At 34.7% G+C, this 17,039-nt stretch overlaps 2 protein-coding genes across 2 annotated transcripts; both read right to left on the minus strand.

Annotated features, from left to right (window-relative positions):
• Positions 1–1,395: 1,395 nt before the first annotated feature.
• LOC136807838 (protein FAM133B-like) lies at positions 1,396–1,821 on the minus strand. The gene has a single exon (XM_067064460.1). The coding sequence runs from the start codon at positions 1,819–1,821 to the stop codon at positions 1,396–1,398; it is 426 nt and encodes a 141-aa protein (XP_066920561.1).
• A 2,129-nt stretch (positions 1,822–3,950) lies between these two features.
• LOC136807777 (uncharacterized) lies at positions 3,951–12,210 on the minus strand. The gene is made up of 5 exons (XM_067064401.1): positions 11,744–12,210; positions 6,947–7,194; positions 6,290–6,649; positions 5,961–6,065; positions 3,951–5,640 (listed from the first exon to the last, which is right to left on the minus strand). The coding sequence occupies exons 2-5, from the start codon at positions 7,113–7,115 to the stop codon at positions 4,715–4,717; spliced, it is 1,560 nt and encodes a 519-aa protein (XP_066920502.1). The 5' UTR covers positions 7,116–7,194; positions 11,744–12,210; the 3' UTR covers positions 3,951–4,714.
• Between the last annotated feature and the right edge of the window lie 4,829 nt (positions 12,211–17,039).

Here is a 17,039-nt window from a genome sequence, read left to right on the forward strand (position 1 = left end):
AAAAAAATAGTTTGAACGGTGACAGAAAGGATCTTCATCATCCCTTGAATTTTAAACAGCAAAAGTATCAAGTATCAAATAAGGTCAATTAATGAGAGGTTTTTGCAAGTCGCGCGGGCGGGCGGGAGGAGTGCTCTTTTAGTGAACGAAACTTACCTTGCAAAACCAAGTGGATATTCTATGATAAAGAAGTACGGAGGTAATCAAATTTGTCGAATTTGTCAAGAAATAAATCAAAACTGCCCAACAAGCCATCGTTGTACATTTTTGTTTTTGTTTAATTTTATGTTTTGATGATTTCTACAGACGATTCGTGATTCGAATAAAAATGTTCGATCGTTCGACTAATATCGTTCGATTTTATTAAGGTACCATTTACACTAGAATAACTAGAAGGAAAAAAAAGAGCGATGCGCGGCGGGCGGGCGGCGGGTGCTGTGCCGCCATGGATTATGTGGTTTGTTTGGGGCATTAAGGCTCTTACGACCCTGTCTCTATAGCGGCTTTATTAGAGGGATTTTTGCGAAGCGAATTTATGAGCGAAGCAGTTTTGCTATATTGTGCACGTACCTTTAACATCTATCCCAAGCGAAAATTTGCTATAAAATTTGCTATATAAATCACATCTTCAAACCGATGATTTTATCAAAATGACCTTGAATGGTTTGGCTTGAAGCCACAAAAACTTTCTCGGTTTGGTAGCTAGGACTGCGAAAAATGCCGTTTTAAAATGGTGTACCCTAACAGTGAACAGCAACAAAATTGCCGGAAGCCGAAACACGGACTTGACTCTGAAGTTGATCAAATTGCCGCGCGGGCGGCACGCATCTAAGCAATCTAAGCAGTGGTTCTTCGGTTTTAAATGTTTATTTTGCTGTTAAATAGAAAAAAATTAGTTTGAACGTTGACAGAAAGGATCTTCATCATCCCTTGAATTTTAACAGCAAAAGTATCAAGTATCAAATGAGGTCAATTAATGAGAGGTTTTTGCAAGTCGCGCGGGCGAGCGGGCGGGAGGAGTGCTCTTTTAGTGAACGAAACTTACCTTGCAAAACTAAGTGGATATTCTATGATAAAGAAGTACGGAGGTAATCAAATTTGTCAAATTTGTCAAGAAATAAATCAAAACTGCCCAACAAGAAGCCATCTTTGTACATTTTTGTTTTTGTTTTATTTTTATGTTTTGATGATTTCGACAGACGATTCGTGATTCGAATAAAAATGTTCGATCGTTCGACTAATCTCCTTGTGTTTGGTGCATTAAGGCTCTTACGACCCTGTCTCTATAGCGGCTTTATTAGAGGGATTTTTAGAGCGTCTCTTATTGCTTATCTTGCTAGCAACTTGCGAATTGAGGTGGAGTCTGGATCGCTTCGCAACCCTTATACAATACGGCTAGTCTATTATTTTAGCCCAACCATCATCGATTTTTTCGCCCTTTTTCTCTTCTGTGCTCACAAGGTTGAGATTAGAGTATAAGTCAAGAGAAGTTTCTTCTTTACCAACACTTTCGTTGTTTTTCTTTTCAGCAGCACTTTGGCTGTCATTTTTGTAGCTACTTTGGCTACCATTTTTATCAGGGGTTTCCCCTGCATGAATAGATAAAGCATCACTGTCACTCAAATGTTCTTCTCTTCTCCTCCTCTTTTTTCTTTGTTTTGAATGATCGCTTGAGGAACTATCAGATGAAGATGAACTCGATGAACCACTGCTGCTGTTGTCGGAGTCAGATGATGATGATGAGTCAGAACTAGTATAACTTCGTTTTCTTCTTGGAGATGATGTCTCAAGTCCTTTTAAAATATCTTGTATATCAGCCATTTTTCTCAGAGAGGAGAATTCCTAGATTTAGATTCACTTCTAAAAGAAAAAGGAAAGAAATTGTACTTCAAGAATTTAGAATATGTTTTACAATTCTTTTATCAGAAATTGTAAAATATACTCTTTTAAAATGAAATCCTTCTGTTCAAGAAGGTTTGTTGTACACGTGTGCGCTTACCACGACAGCTTGCTATGGAATGATTCACTGTGCCGCCCACGCTCGCTATATCTCACCTAGCTCTCTAGAGACCTGGAAACTAGAATGCCGTTGAATTACAGAGCTTTACTTATATTTAAGAAAATTTCAGAAAAACGTACATGAAAAAACCCTTCGGTTAATTTTTTGCAATTTACGAGCGAAAGTTCACAAAGTATTTTAAAGCGTTCCCAATATTACTTCTGGTGTTACTAAATATTGCCTACTTTCAGTATCTAGATATTGCACCTATCGATCGTTGAAAACAGTTTGCTGATTATCAAATCTGATTTACAATGGTGATCACCTGGTCAGATGTATTTGCAGTTTTTGGTGGTGCGTATCTTAATAGAATTAGAAGTTTTAGAAATTTCGAGAAGGCAATTGCTTTTTACACATGTAATGATTTTCTGGAATTCTTAATCCGCTGTCTTATAAGGGAAAAGCTTTTTAGATAATCTAAAATGGAAAATGACTGCCCAGGTTTGCAAATTTCAAAAATCAAGTTAGACTGCTAAGCGGCCGCAGCCCTGAGACAAAAATATAGGTAGAAAAACGTGCATTGGGCTCAGAGGCAACTACAAAGGGCGTTTTCTTCTACGGAAATGGGATTACTAATGGACCAAACTCGGTACGGTCCGAGATACAGGACTTTCAAACGCACACTCCCCGTTCAAGGGGCTATGCTTTAATCCCACCCGATTGGGGCTTATATTTAAAATAAAGGTCTAATTTTGTCAAAATAAGAATAATGTGGAGTGCCAGCTCGGGACATACAATTTTTTTCCGATTTGATAAAGGTTGTACAGCTTTTAACACAAAAATATATAAGACAGTCACGTCTTTTGTTATAAAATTTGCAGCCAAAAATTACGCTTTCTTTTCGCTTTTATATAATCTCTCTAAACGAATATATATACCGGGTGTGCCACAAATAAGTTACCCTCTTTGACTTGATATTGTAGGTAGTAGCAGAAAGATTTTTTAAATATTGTTTCGGAATCATTCAGAGGAAAGTCAACTTAAAATTTGGTGTATTACTTTTTAATTTTACTTCATTGGTTCAAAAGTTATGTTCAAAAACCTAAAATTTAAATCTAAAAAATTGCCCAAAAAAGGCTAAAAACAAGGGTATCAACTTATGAGAGAAACGACTTCTCTTTTACCAAAACATTAAAGTACAAAGTCTTGCTCCTTGTAACACTCTTTATGTTTTCCTTATCTCTATTGATTTTTTTGACTTCTGTTTTTCCCTTGGGCATAAACAAGAATAAGATGCCGAATGCTTCAAACCCCACAAAATTTTCAACATCTTCCCAAGAGTTTCCAAAAGTTTTCTGTGTGTGCATCATCGTTGAGAAAGGTGGAGAAGGTGAAAGTTTTGAGAAAAATGCTTCGTTTGAACTGTTGCAGCTCATCTCGATTCACAGATGATAAAATATATTTACAGGGATGCATAGTCTTGTAAATAAGTGCTTTTTACAAATGGAAATACATTTCCTGATGCATAAAATCGTTTTCGGCCCCTATTTATTACAATCAATTTAATACACTCGTTTTTAGCCTTTTTCTGTCATTTTTTAAAATTGATATTTTAGGTTTTTTAACATAACTTTTGAACTAATGAAGTAAAATCAAAAAGTAATACACCAAATTTTAAGTTAGGCTTTCCTCTGAATGGTTCCGAAATAATCTTTGAATAATCTCTTTTCTACTGCCTACAATATCAAATCAAAGAGGGTAACTTATTTGTGGCACACCCGGTATCATATCCTTTCTAGAAACATTGACAAAGATCGCAATGCCTGTGGGAAAGACGCTGTGGTTTCTCGAATGGGCCGAATGACCTTCATTGGAAATGAGAAATTTATCGAGGAAAAATTTGGTTGGAGAATTTAGTCACTAGCCCGAAAAAATTGTCGTTAGCCTTCAAATTTATTTTTCCATGAGAAATAATATATTTGTTGAATAGTTTTTCTTTTAGAAAGTGATACTCTATAAATCGATAAAACAATAAAACATCTAAATAGCTGAAAATTAAAAATTTAAAACTTAAAAACTATTTATAGCATAAATTATTCTATTTTCTCTACGGTCATTATAACTATATCTCTTTGTATTAATAATATAATATTTTATAAATCTATTATATTAATATGAATTTAAATTTTTTTGCATAAAATCTGAAAATAAAACACCTATATAAATCCATTTTCTAATTTTTCCTCGACATTCATTTATACTTTTATTCTATAAAATTAAAAAATTGTAAATCGTTCGAAAGATATTTTTGAGGAATTTCAACCAGATTACAGATTTTCGAAAAAATGAAAACGAAAATAAAAACACACTCTATACAGACCCGGTAGGGCGGAAAATTGGCAAAAATAAATTCCCAAGTGAAAAATTATACTCCAGCCCCCCCCTCCCCGCTGAAAATAATCAACTAACAAATCTTCACTACAAAATATTGTAAATTTTTCCATCCCCACTGAATTTTGACTTCAAAATAATGAAATTCAAACCCCCCAAAAATATGAGAATATCAATCCCTATCGAGTTTCAATCTGTTATTTTTACCCTCACTGGTTGAATCGTTTCAAAACAAAGCGAATGTTATTCATTAAGCCTTTAAAGGACCATTCATTGTATTGCAAACTAATCACCAAATCATAAGTTTCTAAGTCTTTAAAATTATCATATAAAGCTAAGGACAGCAACTAACATGTATGCTACCAAAAATCCAACGAAGATCTTACTAATATTCTTCAACATTTTGTGATAGTCAGCCGGAAAAATATATGCATTCAAAGATAAAGTTGCTTTAAATAAAACATTCGACATGAAAATGTAAATCACTGAATTGACCAAAAAGTTTAACATCGGATACCCTCTAAAGTAGACCAGTAAACCTTTTGCATCTTGAATGAGATAAATATGTAGTTGAGAGATATAAGTCTCGAGTGTGATCTTGCCAAGATAGCCAAACAGTCCGCAATGCCAACGTCGTAGAAGTGGGTACGAATTACGTAAAAAGATATACGATAGCATGGGTATGAAAAATGTATACGGGTGTAGTTTATTATATGCGAATTTGTTCAAAACGAAAACATTCTTGTACCAAATATAATTCACGCCAAACACAACGATTGATATTGAAGTTATGATGAAGTGTGATTTTGAAGACGCGTTAATATGTCTCAAGGAAGCTTCAGTATTCGGATGAAAATACGCGCAAAGCATTCCAAATAAAGTCGCGTAATGATCCAATGTGCTTCGAAACACCCATTCGTGAATCGAATCTTTGAAATTCAAAACACAACCGAACGGTCGAAAAAGCGTAGTTGCAACACCAGGTACATCAAAAATGATAAAAACAACCAAAAAATATACCAAGAATTTGAATCCCATCACTTTAGGATTCTCGTTGTATTGGTGGAAAGGGCGCATCATGGCGTAAACCGATAAATACCAGAATGTATGCATGGCACATATATAGTACAACATGTATGGGTTATTTGTGACCATGCAAGTGATAAGAACAAGGAAATTCAATCGAAATAAACTGTTGAAAATACGACGCAATGAAAAGTCTTTACGGATCCAATAAAACGAGAAATTTCCTGAAAAATGAAAGAAAGTATTAAAAACATTAAGCAGTTTTATTCTTGACGCAATATCATAAGTGCTTGGGAAGAATGTCTTGTTCAAAAAATCTTTATTTTAATAGTCAGAATAACCAAAAGGTCCCCGTACCTTTTTCCCATTAGTGCATCGATGGGTACAGTATCTTAATAGCAGATTATCAGAAACTCTCAGATTGTTGTCCATATAAAACACCGATTCCACCGGACTAGATAACTTTAGCTATTCCCTCAAAAAATACGTCACTTAGCCCTGAACTTTTTCCCTGATAAATGATTTTTACGGAATAAATCCTTACCAAACCCAGTCATCCAAACGTAACATGCAATGAATATACGGATCATATTATATGTTTCTGCAGCTTTATAATAATGATACCATACAAACATCACTTGCATCCAACCTTTAACAAATAAAGTGAATAAGATTGAATAAATTTGCTTATTTGAAGTCGCTCCACACACCTGATAATTGTTAAACAAGGAATGATACAAAAATGTGAAAGTTTCCAAGGGGAGATTCATTATAATTTCAAAGCTACAAAAAGAACACCAATGCATCCTCGAAGTGGAAAACGGGTTTGAAAAAACATTCCACAAATTTCATAAGACAAAGAGACATCCATACCTTTCCATTCTTCAGTCTGGTCACGATTCAGAAGCTTATCATGGTTCCCACCATCAGGTGCCAGATGACCAGTATACACGGCATTGACAATGAACAACACAGCAATAAGGAAGAAGAACAAATCTCTATTGTAGATACGTTCAGCTCGAGGGAAGTAGTGCCAATAGTCACATAGAAAGTAGTAGCATAACACAAGGAAAACCATGCAGACATGTCTTAAAGCAATGTCGTGTGTAACAGTTGGATGACGAGGTTTTGGTGGTTGAGGGGGTGTTTGTGGTGTTGCTTCGTCTTTAATTGATATGGAGATTGAGGAGGACGAATCATTCTCTTCAAGATTTTCAGCAACTTTATTCGATTCTAGTGATAGAAAAAATAGCCTGTTCTTGTTGGATGTTAGGAAAAAAAGTGTAATATATTTTATAAAAATTCCATAAGTTTTTATCAACTTCATATTTTTTTGTGAGATAATGTTGTATGGTGTTCTCTAAACACATAGTACAGAACTAACTTTTTTTTAAATAACTGATACTAGAGTATCTAGCCATGTCATTCACAACAATGAGGCCAAGTCTAGAGCATCAATCGAGACATGATCATCAACTAAAGTACCCATGTAATCATGCTGTACAGAACTAGCCAATCCCTACGACTTACCTCTTCCTGTCCTTTTGAAGCTTTTCAACAATCTTGATACATAAACAACAATGGCTGCGATACCGATCAAAAAGAAAACTTTCTGGTGGATAGTGATTGGTCCACGGACAGGAATATATTGAACACTGGCTGTAAACTTTTGTGTGTAGTTTTGCCAAAGATTTTCCATTTTTGTCCTATTCTCGTCTGTCTTCTTTTTAAAGTTTTTTGATTATTTGTTGCATTATCCTCTGTTACATCATCTTAATCTAAAATGACAAAAAGAAAATTTCAATTTTTCTTCAAAAAAGCACATTTGACAGATTCTCTCTTTTGTTAACATTTAGTCCGGGGGGGGTCGTTTGGGGTCATGCAGTTATTACAAGACATCATCAGTAGTAAGTTTTTTTTGAAGCCAACAATTCTATACCACAACCATTTGATTGAAGTTATTAAATATCTGTAGTAACTACTTTTCAGCTAAAATTCTTCATACCCCATCCTTTGGAAGCCTTTCTTCCCTAAAATTGGAAATTCTAACAAATTAGTAATTTCTTTCCATTTTTAAAGCTTTCAAGGCAATGATACAGTATTCCATTGACATAGTTCTTGTTGAAAAGGGTTTGAATGAATGAACAAGGGATATAAAATCAGAACTGAAATTAGACTACCACCCATAGTAAGTGTGTTAGTGTCACGTAGTACTGTAACTACATGACCCCCTGGTTAGTGTTTTAGGTCAATTATTTGTGCTGTTTAACTCACTTTTGTAAGATGAACATTATTTGACTAAGTTACATACCTTTTTATTTAACATGAAGAGTGATAAAATATTAAGACCTCAACCAAACATATTTCTATCTAAACTTTGATGTTATCAAATTTAGTTTCAAATCTAATTTATTTCTAAAACTCTAGAGTTTTGATTTGAAACCAAACGTTGTTTTCAAGTAAGTACTAGATGAAAATTTACCATAAAATCTTAACTAATAGGAAACAAATCTCGTATTTCATCATAAAAAGAACTATTTACAAACTATTTACTATTTACTATTTACAGCGCTATATCATTTACTTTACTTGCAAGCAAAAAATGCGCCGTAAAACTTCTAAAGAGATTTATGGAAAAATAACCTGGTGCTTTTTAATGAAATCAACATTTTCAAAAACTATGAGAAATTGCCCAAAATTTGAGCCAAGCCAACCTTGAAAAACTAATTTTAAAGATCAACTTCCAACGAAAAAGATCTATGGGGGAGACGGAACCCACCTAGATCAGCGCACTGCTGAATAGGCTATTTCCCAGAAATCGTTGTCGGTCATTTTGTCTCATTTTAAGTTTTCAAGTTTTAATTAATTGTTTTGGGAACTTGAACTTGATTCAGGTAACTCTCATCCTTGTTGTTGCAAATACATCATGTAGATGACTGATGTTGTTTTTTCTGAAAGCTTGATTTCCTAGTGTGACTAACTGTCAGTCATCTACTGGATGTACCTATTTGCAACAACAAGGAATAATTTGTTATTCAATAGACCGTTACATTCTCCTAAACAACTATTTAGGTACCTTTAATTTATCACATTGGAATAAAAATCTTCTCCGTCTGCGTACCGTAACTTGGTCTAATATCGACATCCTCTTTTAATATCGACATCTCTCTTCCAATTCTGACACCCTTCTTTGGAGTTAGAAATAACTTGCTGATGGAATCTTTTTTTCTTTGCTTAATGATCAGAGAGGAAAAAGTATTTTGTCTATCAGTGATTCCGACCTTCCTATTATTCCCATCTCTACTGTCAAAGGCTCTAACTTGGGACTATCTGACAAAACATGGGATGGCGATTCGGCCATCCACCAATTCAAGGAACCTCTAAAGTCAATGTGACCGGCAAATTATAAAATACAGGTTCTTGGCCAGTTTTGATTTGTTTGCTTCATTGAATATCCACTTGGTTTTGCAAGGTAAGTTTAGTTCACTAAAAGAGCACTCCCCTCGCCAGCGCGACTTGCAAAAAACTTTTCATTTATTGACCTTATTTATTGGCCCAATCGAATCACAATAGACCTTTTCGCCTTTCCGTCCACCATGTTGAATTGTATGCAAAAATTATGGTGGCCGAATTGCCGCGGTGAAATTCCCTTAGAAAGTATGCAAAACATATGCAAAAAGAAAGTATTAATATAAACCTTACATGCATAATTGGTATTATATTAAAGTGTAATCTTGTAGAGGAAAGATTAAATTTGCTTCTCTTGAAAACTAAAAACAATTATATTCACTCATCTCTTAGAACAAGCACTTCAAAAGACCATAACATTAGACATAAACTCAAACTGAAAAATCACCCGCGAAGGTAAAAAATAATCCTTATTCGGCTGACGGTAAATTATTCTCCTGGGAATAGAGCCGCCAAATGATCAAATCAAAACATTGATGATGTGTGACGTCAGAATTACTGCTTTCAGTTTGCGTGTTTTGAAAGTTTGATGTGTGTACTCCGTCTTTGTGGAGTTTTTTAATGGCATGGAAACAAAATATGCTATGTCTTTAAGAACAAATTTCTAAAAGGCTTTTGTTAGTCTCTAAATATTTCTTTTTGGATTAAAAAATTCCATCTTTATTGTTCTAATGATTATAATATTTATTTAACAGTACACCCCTGTCTCAGTGCCCCGGTGGCATGGTTTCAGTACATGATTTTTTTCAGTACATGGTTTCAGTACATGATTTTTTCCTACGTCACTGCAGTAATCAAATTTTTATTGCACTCATTTGTGAATTGAGATATAAATTGAATAAAGACAGCGACAATAAAAAACAGTTCTTGAATTCCCAAGCCATTTAGGATGATTACAAATGAGTGCAATAAAAATTTGATTACTGCAGTGACGTAGGAAAAAATCATGTACTGAAACCATGTACTGAAAAAAATCATGTACTGAAACCATGCCACCGGGGCACTGAGACAGGGGTGTAACAGTTACAGAAGAATTTTTTTGGCCGCTAAGACGTAGGGGTGAGATGGTCTGAACCTTAACGGCCTCAGGCCGTTAAAAAAAAAGGAAAGTCGTTTGTCGACGGCCCCTTAGAGTTAGCTAGAGACCAAACTTTTATACACTTTTACACACTTTTACGATACATATATACTGCCAGACGATCTCAATCGAACGGAATCGACGATCGAACCAATCGAACCAAATCGAACGCAATCGACCGATTGAAATTCGATTGTCGAACGCAATCGAATCTCAATCGAATATTACTGCAATTTTCAGATTTGATTGACAGTCCGTCACAAACAGCGATATTTCGATCACACGGAAGCGCTTCAAAACACCAGCTTTTTTGGAGTTTTGTCTCGTTTACCCAAACGCTTCAATCTCGCGTAGGCTTAGGGGTCAAGACTAGAACCCCCAATACGAGACATTTGGCTGACCGAAAAAAAATCATCATCATCAATTTTGTTAATTGTCAGAATCGTTTACTCACTGGAAATACGAAACTTTCTGAAGTTTCGTTTTTTTTCGGTTGTGCTTCATTTTAAAAATAACGAAGATGAAAAGTTACCATCAATCCTGCGAGTAAAAGAAAGTATTCCGACTAGTCTACGAAAAGTGCGCTCGCGCGGCGAATAGAATATCTCGCAAATTAATATATGCATAAAACTGACGAAATCCTTTCTTTTTTATGCTTAGGTGACGTCACCATCGATCCTGACTTGATAATGGAGAACCAAATTTGGCAATGCATAATTATTACGAGCGGCCGAGAAAGTTTGTGTGACGCAAAAATTGCGCAATCAACAAAAAGCACTAGAAAAACGCCCACTGAAAATTGAAACTTGGAATTTATTGAATATTTCACTGATAAAGTATAAATTTTTTTGTTTTTGTTATTATTGTAAATTCATAATTTTTAGATACTATTTTTTGAAAGTCAAAGTACAATTAAAGTGAATTTAAGCTGATTGGGTGGATATTGGGCGGGGACAGGCGTTTTGCACGTTACGAGATCGGGAATTAAACGAGAGTAAAAGACGGGGGCGTCTTAGTATGTAATATTAATTCATTATTTTCCTATTTTTATTTTTCGCGAATGAAAAATGAATTTTTGATTTTTGAATTAGGGAAATATAATATAATATATTATATTGGATCGTCAATGCCAAAAGATATTTCTTTACTTTACAAATAATCTGCTGTGTTCTTTCGCCACTTACCCCCGGATTGTTTTACTAGGCACTTCGGTCACGTAAATAAAAATATGTTGAAGCCGACTGTGGACTGACCGAAATTGCAATTATACATAAATTATTGTGGAAGTGAACGCTTTAGACGAATGTTTGGGAAATCAAAAAGACAACTTTTGTGAGAATGTTGAGTTTTGTTTATATGGCAGTTTGTGATGGACTGATTGATATTAGATCACGTTCGATTGCGTTCGATCGTTGATTCCATTGACCCCCGGATTGTTCATCGCATAATTTCTACGGAAAATCGAAAGTAATTTCATTCAGCTTGTGATGTTTGAGAGCTTGGATGTTGGGAATCTGCAAGAATAAAGCCAGACGATCTCTCAATCAAACGGAATCGACAATCGAGAACCAGTCGAACAACAATCGAACCAATCGAATATTAATTACCCAGAATTTTGACGTTCGATTGAGATTCGATTGCCTTCGACAATCGAATTTCAATCGGTCGATTGTGTTCGATTTGGTTCAACTGGTTCGATCATCGATTCCGTTCGATTGAGATCGTCTGAATACTAACAATCCAATAAATAGCAATATGTTCTAAAATGAGTAGCTACATACCTGAAGGGGTTGTGACAATAGATGGCAGGAAGTCAACCTGAAGAAAGACTCTGACTGGACAGAACAGACACAGCCTGACAGGCAGGGATGGTGGTTCTTGATCTTGACTCCTTGTACCTTGACACTTTCACTTTCTTTCGCTGAATTAGCTGTGTGTACAGGCGGGTACAGCCTGATTATATTCTGAGGTTCGAAAACACTATACACTGTCTGCACCCCAAAATGTCGATGAATTTTGTTTTCTTTCTGACGCCTCAAATAATCATTGGAAATACAAAAATGAGCCTAATAACACTTATTTGTCACCTAAAGATTCTTTCCCAATGCATAATTCCATTTTAAACCATTGTTGATAAAAATTATTCACGCCCGAACTTTCATTTTTTAAAGTTACTGCACCCCAAAATGTAGGCTAGCCTTTTTCCGTATAACTTCTAGTGAAATCAATAAATCTTGTTGATTTTTTGTATGGTAAGACCTAATACAACACAGAATCGACATAAATTTTAAAAATAAGGGAATTGATCCAAAAAATTGTCAAAAATCTAAATTGCTTTTCTACTGCACCCCAAAATGTAGGTGTATTTTTGTGTGTTTGCAGAAAAAAGCAGAAAAATTACATCAAAATTTATGTTTTTTTGTAAAAAAGTTTTTAACCGGAGACCTTCTGTCAAATTATCAAAAGAAACCTAAAAGTTTTGCTTCGCTTGGTGTTTTAAAGTAGCATTTTAATCAGTTTTAGTTCCGTTTTTCACGGAAAAATTGCTACTTTTTGACGTTTTTGACGTCAATTTTGTCAAAATTTCGAAAAATGAGGGTGCTTCAAAATGACATATCTTTTATTGGGTTTGAGCTACCGGCATAAAATTTTGACACAATGTTCAGGATAAACAGGGCTTTAAAGTCGACCCTAGTTTTTAGGACTTATCTTTTAGTCTTGGTGTACCAATTTTTATTTGATTGAAAATTTGACCGAAAATTCAGACGTCACTTTGGAAAAACATCTCTGGTTTCGCAAGAAAATTATCAAAATAAACGATGAATTCGATTTAGATAACTTGATATATTCATAGGCTATCCATTTCCAAAGTTTTCTGGCTGCAAACACGTTGAAAAAATTTCAGTGGACGTCAAACCAAAAACCTACATTTTGGGGTTCACACACATTTTGGGGTGCAGACAGTGTACTACGATTGTGTTATGCCACTTGCATCATCTCCCCCATAAGAATGATATTATATTATTATTACAATGTTATTACTTCTTGATGACGTTACCGTAGTATTGAGTGAAATAATAGTATGCTCAGGTAAAGCCCGCCTTGTATCTACCACCAGATCGACTTTGACAATGGGCGGAGAAACAATTTGGGCGAAGGCGGGGAATATCACAAGGCGGTGTAGTTTATACCAAAATGAACTTAGCGTCGTGTTGGTAGCTAGCGTCATATTCAGATTCGTAGCGTCATATTCACTTTCAAATCGAAAGTGCTATCAAAAAGTGTTCTGGCCAACTTGGATCAAACTGTATGTGTTCCAATTATAGAACGGACGGATGCCACACCCATTGGTGACCTTTTAAAGAAAAAATGAAGTTTATAGCTATTTCCGTTCCTGAGATCGGATGCGGAACGTACTACATGATGAAGTTTCCGAAAGTGTGGAAAAGTGGAATTCTAGTGTTCTGGCCAATTTGTTTCGAACTGTATGGGTTCCGATTATAAAACGGACGGATGCCACACCCATTGGTGACCTTTTAAAGAAAAAATGAAGTTTACAGTTATTTCCGTTCCTGAGATCGGATGCGGAACGTACTACATGGTAAGTACGGCGTGGTATGACGAAATTCTTTTGTTTCAGGCCAAATTATGCGTAAACTTTAGGGGCTTATATTTTTGGGAGACCTCTTTTATACCAAAAGATACCTATATTTTCTTGCTCAGAATTTTCTAGCGATTCTAATGACATAACGGTATCCATGACCGCATAATTAGATTAAAAGCTAAAGTGCACGAAAATAAGAAATCAAATCTGTCTTTGATGAATTTCTATCAATTTTTTTAGAAATAATTTGGTATCATTGCGATGAGAATTTTTTAGACTACAAGTTAGTGTAAAATTTGTTACTGGATACTGAAAGTTTAAAAAGTAATGGATCAAAAACGAAAAACATAAAACCACTTTTATAAACACAGCATAGTTACCAGCCCTCTTCGCATGACGAGCTGTTTTTTTCTGAACTTTTTGTAACGACCAAATTAAAGCTAAAACAAAAGAGTTTTCAATAGACACGATCAGAACACTTCGGGTAATCAAAGAAGCACATTTTCTATTCCATCCCATTTCTTTGACTTATCTGGAATCAAATTATCGCTGACTATGGGTGCTTTTTCACTACGCTAGATAGATAAATGGTTCTCATCAATTGTCCTTTTCATAAATTTCTAAGGGTTGTAAAAAATATACAATGAAGATTCGTGCTTAACATCAGATTTTGATCGCTTCATATTAAGATTTCAGATTTAACGTCGAAAATTGGTCATTAAACCTTTTGTTCTTCAAGAGAGGGGTAGAACTCTCTTGGCTTAATGACCAATTAAACCGAAAATGAATTGTTTGCAATAAAATAGCATTCAGAGCATCAACATTTATCAGCAGTGGCTGCGTTTAGACCAACTGGCATTTGTAATTTGGCATTTGCTCATGAGGGATGAAAAACATGGAATTTCTCAAAAACTGCAGACATTAGGACTGAAACTTTTTGCCGTAGGGCTAGGCTGTGGCAAATCTTGCAAATTTTACAATCTATAGAAAGAACTGAATAAAAAACGTGCAAATACTTTAAAAAATCAGAAATGTCACTTTTTCTCTCTGTTTTGGTTCCTTTGTTTAATTCGAAATGCCAGAAAAGGGGATTCCTTTGCTCAAAATGGCATTTCAAATGCCAACGAAATGCCAACACGCTGGCATCATTAGGCATTTGACAAACCGAACAATTGCGCGGAACAATAGAATTCAAAAGAATACTGCAAGCAACTACAAATGCCAGGCTGGTCTAAACGCAGCCAGTGAAATGGTTTGGTTTTTGCATAAAATGAAAGAACTGCCTCCACTGTTGGAGAACTGTTTTTAAAAACGACTGAGTTATAATTACTTTCAATTAAATTTTGTCAAACATGCTGCAATTAACTCCAAATTCAAAGGGTCGTAAACGCTTTGACAACTGTTTTGGGAGTCAGTAATATTTTACAATCAATTTTTTTGTTTCAGCTAATCGATTATCGCCACACAGTCTCAATGAAAAATGAAAGAGCACCATATGCTAGCTTAAAATACCTGTTAGAGGCGATTTCCAGCTGGACAAAGGTGGGTGGGTTCGGAAACTAGGGCGGTGGATGACTTAAACTTTCTAATGATTAGTTTTGAGTGGTCGAAATTGCAGGAAGTAAAAAACGTTATCTCAAATAAAAAGGGTACAGTAGCCCTTTGCTCCTTTAGCAAATTCGACCTAACTGAAAAATTAATCACCTCGTTTGTTGTCATAGGTGTCTCTTTATGAACAGTCTGAATTGATCAAAGGAAATCAGTACCCGTTTGATTTTGGATAAGATGAATTTTGTAACTTCGTTCCAAAAATCTTCTTTCAGTCCGTAAAAAAGTCTTGACGGTACGCCATGGCTTTAACTCTTTCCCATTTCGAGCTAGTATCTTGTGGAATAAACTTTCGGATGACCTTAAGAATTCCAAAGATATTTCCACGTTTAAATCTAGTTTGCTTAAGCTTAAACTTTTAGATCTCTGTACTTGTAATATTTGCAAAATTCACTGAACTCTATTTTTTCAATCTTTTTTTGTTGTTGGTGTAAATTAGTTATTTATCTATGGTAAACTACACGCTTTTTTTTTTATAAGAATGGTGTAAATCCATTTCATCATGGATATTCTTAACTTTTTTGGGAAAATCATCCTAAAATATTCTTACAGCATTCTTATTACTTGGGGGTAATTGGCAATTTATAATTTAAAATGCTCTAAAAATGACATTCTTTGCTTGAAAAGCAAAACTCCATGATGGTGATATTCTTAGCATATTCTAATTTTTTTGGCCATTTTCATCATGGACATTCTTATAAAGTGTATTCTTATAAAAAAAAAAGCGTGTAACTTGAAATAAATGAAATGAATAAAAAAAAAAATGTAATTAAGGATTAGAGTTTAACTCTGGTGGAAACCCGAAATTAAGGTCATCCCACCACTCCGTTCATTTTTATGCAAGTTTTCTTACATTTTAAGACTATTCTTAAAAGATATTTATTCTTTGGGGAGGAAGGCTATTTTCTGCATGAACCAAAAGGGCTCTGTTGAATTCGACTTTTGCAGATGGGTTGGGGAGGGTGTGAGAAATAGGCCAAATATATGCGCGTGTCTTTTATGGATGGTCCAGGTCTCTTGGTAGAAAAAAATATATAAACAAAGAACAATTAGTTGAAAAATGCCTTTCATTAATTTCTTTTTGATTGATTACTATCTCGTCAGGAAAGCTTACATACCTATGGATATGTACCGTGAATAGCACAGGTCAAAATCATATTTTGACGCTGTGCCGACGAATCGAGATTCTATTCAGCGCGCAATCAACGAAGACAGAACCATGACGACCATCCAAGATCTTGGATGAAGTTCAAAGTTGATATTTTTATTCCCCTCTGCTAGATATTAATATGGTAATATTTGCTCTTCATCTTTGATTTTTTTCTACAGTGATTAGATTGACACATGCGCGATAAAATTTCTTTTATTGGTCTTCAGAGGTTAATATATTCTTTGAAAACTTAACCTCTGATACTCAGGGTAATGGATATGGCCTTTAATGTATTATTTTAATTTTTGTATCATTTATTCCTATTTTTACAGCAATCATTTTTCTTTTGTTTTCATAATTATTATATTCAAAACAAAATAATATTCTTCGTTTTCTTGTATTCTTTTTGTTCTTCATTTGCCTACTCAAAAATCAAAAAGACTGTCACAGAGTTAATACAATAGACAATATGGAAATTGACATGGTAGTGCATTGCAAGTGAATTGATTCATCTTTATATGTGGTATGCATTTTGGTTGATATCATAAGTCACATGTGGATATATGTATTTCTATTTTGAAATTATTACAATTGATGTATCGCTTATCCCTAATGCAGCTTATATTCATTGATTTTCAAATTATCGTAAATTGTCGTCATTTTCAGTCTTCATTAACAAAAAGTCGAATGGATTCGAAAGTTTTCATTACATTCA

This window comes from Clytia hemisphaerica, unplaced genomic scaffold, assembly GCF_902728285.1.
Source record: "Clytia hemisphaerica strain Z4C2 unplaced genomic scaffold, Clytia hemisphaerica genome assembly, whole genome shotgun sequence".
NCBI lineage: Eukaryota > Metazoa > Cnidaria > Hydrozoa > Leptothecata > Clytiidae > Clytia > Clytia hemisphaerica.

Excerpts from the sequence above, each read along its gene's own strand:
- LOC136807838 (XM_067064460.1), bottom strand. The coding sequence starts at position 1,821 with ATGGCTGATATACAAGATATTTTAAAAGGACTTGAGACATCATCTCCA.
- LOC136807777 (XM_067064401.1), bottom strand. The coding sequence starts at position 7,115 with ATGGAAAATCTTTGGCAAAACTACACACAAAAGTTTACAGCCAGTGTT. Across the intron at positions 6,066-6,289 it reads CCAGACTGAAGAATGGAAAG|GTTGGATGCAAGTGATGTTT; the intron begins GTATGGATGTCT and ends TATTTGTTAAAG. Across the intron at positions 5,641-5,960 it reads CGTTTGGATGACTGGGTTTG|GAAATTTCTCGTTTTATTGG; the intron begins GTAAGGATTTAT and ends TTCATTTTTCAG.